The 6,240-nt window shown below is 43.4% G+C and overlaps 2 protein-coding genes across 2 annotated transcripts in view; one reads left to right on the forward strand and one right to left on the reverse strand.

The window, feature by feature from the left end:
• The window catches only part of dhrs13b.2 (dehydrogenase/reductase (SDR family) member 13b.2), a 12,034-nt gene extending 10,600 nt beyond the window's left edge, over nt 1-1,434 (forward strand). The window contains exon 8 of the mRNA XM_037678435.1: nt 1,174-1,434. Within this exon, the coding sequence (XP_037534363.1) occupies nt 1,174-1,434 (261 nt within the window). The remainder of the gene's footprint in view (nt 1-1,173) is intronic.
• Nucleotides 1,435-1,504: 70 nt separating this feature from the next.
• On the reverse strand, nt 1,505-3,424 carry LOC119410484 (tripartite motif-containing protein 16-like). The gene has a single exon (XM_037677364.1). The coding sequence runs from the start codon at nt 3,407-3,409 to the stop codon at nt 1,679-1,681; it is 1,731 nt and encodes a 576-aa protein (XP_037533292.1). The 5' UTR covers nt 3,410-3,424; the 3' UTR covers nt 1,505-1,678.
• Nucleotides 3,425-6,240: the final 2,816 nt, after the last annotated feature.

Below are 6,240 nucleotides of genomic sequence, written 5' to 3' on the forward strand. Positions count from 1 at the left end.
TACCTTTGCAGTTTTAACAGTACCATAGAAAAGGTAAGAGCAAGGGTTAGATGATGTTCATAGCTAGTAAGAAAACTATTACGGGGGAATGGGGAAAGGTGGACCCCCCCAGTCATGAACCATGGATTGAGATAATAGAATAAATCTACACAATGGAAAATGATATCACCTGAGATTAAACACAAATAGGAGAAAAATGGGAGTGATGGACACTATTCAAAACCACAGGCAGCGACAATAAATAAATACTCGACAAACTGGAAGAGACAAAAGGATTATTAGATTAGCTCCCAAGCAAAAAGTTGTTTTTAAGTTTTTGTATGTAGTGTTAAATGTGAACTGTTCATGTACATGTTGTATGTAAATAAATGTGGAAAATGCCAATAAAAAGTTAAATGATTTAAAAAAAAAAAACTTAAAATAATAGTTGGGTTAATTTTTTAGCAACGGCCACACGGTGGGCAACAATGTTTTTACTCAGCACTGAAGTGTAAAGATAATGAACTGACCATGACCACATGTGGTATTCTTAATGATTTAAAACATCTTGATGATGTGAATGAACCTGTTCACTGATTATATCTTTACAAAAACAACAAAACATTAGAACACGGTCAGTCTCATTAGTTGCACTCTGCTCAATTCAAAACAGGCCCAGATGTGCTGATGGACGAGAAGCGTCTTCGGCCTCGGGGTTGTCAAACGATGACATCATACAGCTTTACAGCAGAAACACCGGCGTGCCTTCAGGTCGCTCATTAATCCAGATCCTGAACGCTTTTCCAGTTTGAGCTCCACACTTTCCCATTTTCAGTCACGTTGATTTGAATTCGACGTCAGAGCGACTGAACTCTGCTGCTTTCTTCATGTAAAGAATCATTTCAGCTAAAACAAGCGCTTCTTTCATCACTGGTCTTACAAACACCTAAACCACCTAAAACAGTTTTTATTCAATCACGATACGTTTCAGTTTAATTTTTTTAATCTAAAGTGTCATTTTGATTTTTTAGACTTGTGACACTCATCAGAATCACAGATTTCTATCACCCCAAAATAAAAACCTGACTAAACGTATTAAACGTTTTGGCTTGCACCTGCCCGTCAGCTCCAGTGAATTTTCCTTCTTGATCTTAAAGACGAGGTTCAGAACAACCATCTCGTTGCTTTCTGCAGGCTGACAACCAGCGTGCCCACCAAGCGTTCATATCGACACCATCTTCATGTCTGAGCTCCAGTCCAACATCAAAGCTGCCCACACAACTTTTATTACCCCGCCATGTTTCCAGTGGTGCAGTGGATTTTCAGATTGTGCCAAAGAACAAACCATCAGATTCTGTGATGTGGATCCGGGAGTTCGAGGCTGCTGTCAGGAACGACGGAGAACAGCCCCCTCCCTCGCTGGATCTACGTCTGTCCAACTACAGAGAAATATGAGCGTCTGCAGAATGTGAGTCAGCCTAAAGTCATGGGGGGGCTCGGTGCTCCCAGTATCAACTCTGTTTGGGGTTTAAAAGAAAAGAGTAAAATAATTGTCTCGCTTGTTTTCCGCCCTGCAGTGAGCTCAGGGTGGGTGTCACCCCCCCAGCCGGCAGCCATGTTACTGATCCCAACATTAGCTAAAGGAGCATGCTGTTTATTCCATTCTCATGTTTTTTATCTGGAGCTAACTAAAGTGTAATTAAGAGCGGGCCGGAGCCGTGTCAGTTCCTTCAGGTTCTACGAACTCTATGTCGCCTCCGTCACAATAACAAAAGCGAAATCCAGCGTAGAGCGGCTGCGTGAACGTGGTGCGGACTCTGTGGAGGAGAGTCATGGTTTGAGAGACGTCGTAGAAACACAGGGTACCGGCTCTGTGGTCCAGGTACACTCCCAGTCTGTGCGACTCCGGACCAGAGACTGAAGTCTTGACTTTATTGTGGTAAAAAGTGTAACTGGTTGGTGTAAAACGGCACCCCTCCATGTCATACTGTAGCACCCAGGACTTGTCATTGAACCCAAACGCACACTCCAGTGAGTTCCCTGCTCTCCTGATGTTCTTGTATGTAACTGCTACACAGAGTCCTACTCCAGCCCACTTCACCTCCCAGTAACAGCACCCAGTCAGCCTCTCTTTACTCAGGACCTGTCTGTAATGAGTGAACCTCTGTGGGTTACTGGTGTAAGACTCCTGCTCATACTCCACCATGGCTGCTCTGTGGTTCTGGGACAGCAGCAGCGTTCTGTACGCTGTGTCCGGGTCCAGGGTCAGCTCACACGAGTAACTCAAGAAGTCTGCTCTTGTTTGTGGCTCTGACTGGAAGGTCATGGTTAAAACATGAACATCAGAGCCCACCTGTGAGATGTTTGTCCACTTCTCACTCAGTGCGTCCTGTAGTCTGTCTCTGAGCTCCAGCACAGCTGCTGCCACGTCCTCAAAGTACCTGTGAGGACCAGCGGTGATGCTGGCTGAGTGTGGAGACCCGCCGAGGGCTGACCGGGACACGTAGCTCTGCAGGAACTGGTTGTGATCCTCTGTGCGTGACAGCTGCTCCAGCTCAGAGTCCTTCCTCCTCAGCTCAGTGATCTCCTGCTCCAGCTTCTCCTGAAGCTCTCGGACTCGGCTGGCCTCGGTCTTCTGCTGGGATCTGACCTGCTGCTCCACATCAGAGCTTCGCCTCTGGATGAGACGTATCAGCTCGGCAAACATCTTCTTACTGCTCTCCACTTGTTTGTCAGCAGCGGCATCGATGGCCTCCACCTCCTGCTGGAGCACTTTCAGATCTTCCTCTTGGTCCTTGATCCTCTGCTGGAGTTGCTGTCGATCCGCCTCGAGCTCCTTCTGCTTCTCAGCTCTTGCTGCTTGAATCCAAACTGTCTCGTGGTCTTTGTGATCGTCCATGGTGCAGAGGACGCAGACACACTGCTGATCAGTGCAACAGAACACCTTCATCACCTCATCGTGACGAGAGCAGACGCGCACCTGAAGCATTGTGGAGGGCTCCACCAGCTTGTGTCTCCTCAAAGGAGCAGCATCATAGTGGGGCTGAAGGTGTCTGTCACAGTAAGAAGCTAAGCAAACCAGACAGGACCTGACAGCCTTCAGCTTCCTCCCACTGCAAACATCACAGGCCACATCTTCTGGACCTGGACAGGCGAGATGATCAGGATCAGCCTGGAGTCCAGTCGTCTTCAGCTGCTCCACTAAATCTGCCAACATGTTGTTTTTCACCAGCGCAGGCCTCGGTGTGAAGGTCTGCCTGCACTCTGGGCAGCTGGACACTTTCTTCTTCCTCTTCTTGTTCCACACGTCTTTAATGCACTTCATGCAGTAGCTGTGTCCACATGGGAGAGCCACCGGAACCTCCAGAACCTCCAGACAGATCGGACAAGAGAATCGATCAGCGTCCAGCTCCACTCCTTTCTGCGCCATTTCACCACAAACTTACGAGTCAAACAGAAACTGACACCACGTGACGTGAAGGCGGGGTCGTGCTGCTCGGAGCAGCTACGGCAAGCCGAAAGTGCCACAAATCAACTTTTTTTTAAATTATTTGTCATTAAACAGTACAAATACAACTTCAAACAAAGAAGAAAGAAAGATAAAAAGGAGACAAACTAAACAAAAATAAAAATAAATAAAATCAGACAATAGAGTTTGTTCAGTGTTCATGAGAGTTCGGGGTTTTCCATGAGACTGAGGTCCTTCACCATCTTGCAGAGATCCACAGCAGCATCTTCTCATGTGTTTCAGAGATGAGAAGAAGAGGCACACTTCTCTGTGAAAGGCAACAACATTTGGTCTAGCTTTAAGAAATATATTCTTGTGAATAAAAACTTCTGTAGAATGAAAATAGTGTTAATCATCAGATCATGTACAGAGTTTTTTTGCGATAAAACCATACAAGACATTTTCAATTTTCAATTTTGAAATCTGTATATATTTAGACACAGTGATGTAAATCATCCCAAAAGGCATTAGTATATATACAATCATAAAAATTGTGCTCAGTGGTCTCAGCTAGTTCTTTACAAAATGAACAGTTAGTACATTCAAAGCCAAAGCGCTTACATAGAAAGTCAGCAGAGGGATATATTCTATTAATAATTCTGAAATTAATCTCTTTTGCTTTAGGTGCGACAGGGAATTTATAAAATTTTGATCTTAATTGTTGAGCATCTTTTCTGGAGAAGGAATTTAGAATTGTGTTACGGGAAGAGGAGCAGGGATACAGCTCTTTGTTAAATATGAAACGAACAGTTGTTTCGTTTGGAGTCCAAAAGATTTAGATTATTCACTAAAAGCGCGGGAAGATTTGTGTTTGGAACATTTGTATATAAATTAGATGTCATGATTATTATAGGTTGAGTATTGCATTAATCACTTTCTTATATTGTTTTTTATCAGTCAAGTTAAATTTGGATCTAAAATTCTCAAATGTTATAATCTTCCCTGTCGAATTGAACAAGTGTAAAACAGACCATATGCCTTTATCTAACCAGTTTTGTAGAAATATAGAGTTACGGTTATGTAATATATATCTGCAGTTCCAAAGTGGGGTGTTGTGGGGACTGAAATTAGAAGGTGCTTGGTGTTTCATCTGGACAGAGAATGGATGATAAGGAAACCTGGTGCTGGAATAGTGACGTACAGGACACCGTTCAAAGAAAGAGGTTAGCCAAGAAGAAATACGACAGTGAGAGGACTGAAGAGAGGAGACAGGAATATAAGGAGATGGGACGTAGAGCAAAGAGGGAGGTGGCAAAGCAGAAGACGTATGATGAGTTGTGGGAGACTGGACACTAAAGAGGGCGAGAAGGACTTGTACTGATTGGCAAGACAGAGGGATCAGGCTGGAAAGGATGTGCAGCAGGTTAGGCTTGTTAAAATAGGAATGGTAATGTGCTAAGAAGTGAGGAGAGTGTGATGGGAAGACTTGTGGGAAGACTCAACTTTAAGAAAGGTAGGGAGTTGATTAGCTGAATCAGCTGAGTCCCTTCTTTACGCAACACTACACCTTTCTTGTATCGACATTGTTTAATGTGTTATAATACAAATTTATTTTTCACGTGTTCTCATAAAAATGAATTTAAAGTTGATTTTTATGTATTGTTTAAAGAAATCATAAAATTGTCTTAAAAATGTGTTACTCCTTTTAATTCAGTTCAATTCAGTTTATTTATTTAGCGCCAAGTCACAACAGAAGTTGTTTCAGGGCACTGAACAGAAATATTCATATACATTACGAAAGCCAGTTAGTAAAATTCTCTATTTAATGAAGCCAGCAGATTGTGTAGAATCTTTTCTTCATAACAGTCTCCCATTCTGAGCAAGCACAGTGGCAACAGTGGAAAGAAAAAGCACACTTCTCATAGGAAGAAACCTCCAGCAGAGCCAGGCTCAGGACGAGTGGCCATCTGCTGTGACCAGCTGGTTTTGAGAGTGTGGGATTTCCAGCCACAAGCACTTTCTCCCCAGTTGCTAATCATCTTAATCACCCACCACTCCACACCTGCACCTGATTTGGGATATAGCTCTGCTGAAGACTATTTAAACTTATGCCACACATTCATCCTATGCTGGAACATTATGGTACCTTATGGTATCTTAGTGGACAGCTGGTAAGCTTATTCCTTGAGAAACTTTGATTAACCTTGTGATTACTGATATCGTGTGTCCTTTAAGTCCTGCTCCTCTGGGTCTTCTGAGACTTCCTCGCTCCTTGTGACCTTGTCCTGTCATCATCTTGTTCCTTCAATCTCCAAACATCAACCTGGATCAAAAACTACCAAACACCTTCAACCTGTTCCTCTCTCCAACAACACTCGCTGTTATAGAAATTTTGGTATGAATCTTTTATTATATTATGGCTGAGAACATCTTTCCGTAAAGCGTGCACAAAACATTCTCTCATCTCTGCCTGAAGGCCAGCTCGCTGACTTGCAGTGCCTCACTGGTGTTGACGCCGTGAGAACATGCCATATAAAGACATATCCTGACAAACACTGGAGGCCAAATTAATGCCATCCATAGAAAGTGAAAGACAGCAAAGTTTATTCCCAAGATGCTCTGGTCCAAAACCCACAACCTCTGTCTTGTCTGAGTTTAAAAGTAGAAAACTTATGGTCATCCATGGTTTTATGTCTTTAAGACATGAATTCACAAAACGTTCAATACAAAAAAACAACTGGACCTTATTTGTAACAAAAGACGTTTCGCTCCTCATCCGAGGAGCTCTCTCAGTTCAAAGAGCAGAGAGTGAG

Source organism: Nematolebias whitei, chromosome 6 (genome assembly GCF_014905685.2).
Source record: "Nematolebias whitei isolate Nwh7 chromosome 6, NemWhi1, whole genome shotgun sequence".
Lineage (NCBI taxonomy): Eukaryota > Metazoa > Chordata > Actinopteri > Cyprinodontiformes > Rivulidae > Nematolebias > Nematolebias whitei.

Coding starts and splice junctions, on each gene's coding strand:
- LOC119410484 (XM_037677364.1), bottom strand. CDS start 3,409: ATGGCGCAGAAAGGAGTGGAGCTGGACGCTGATCGATTCTCTTGTCCG.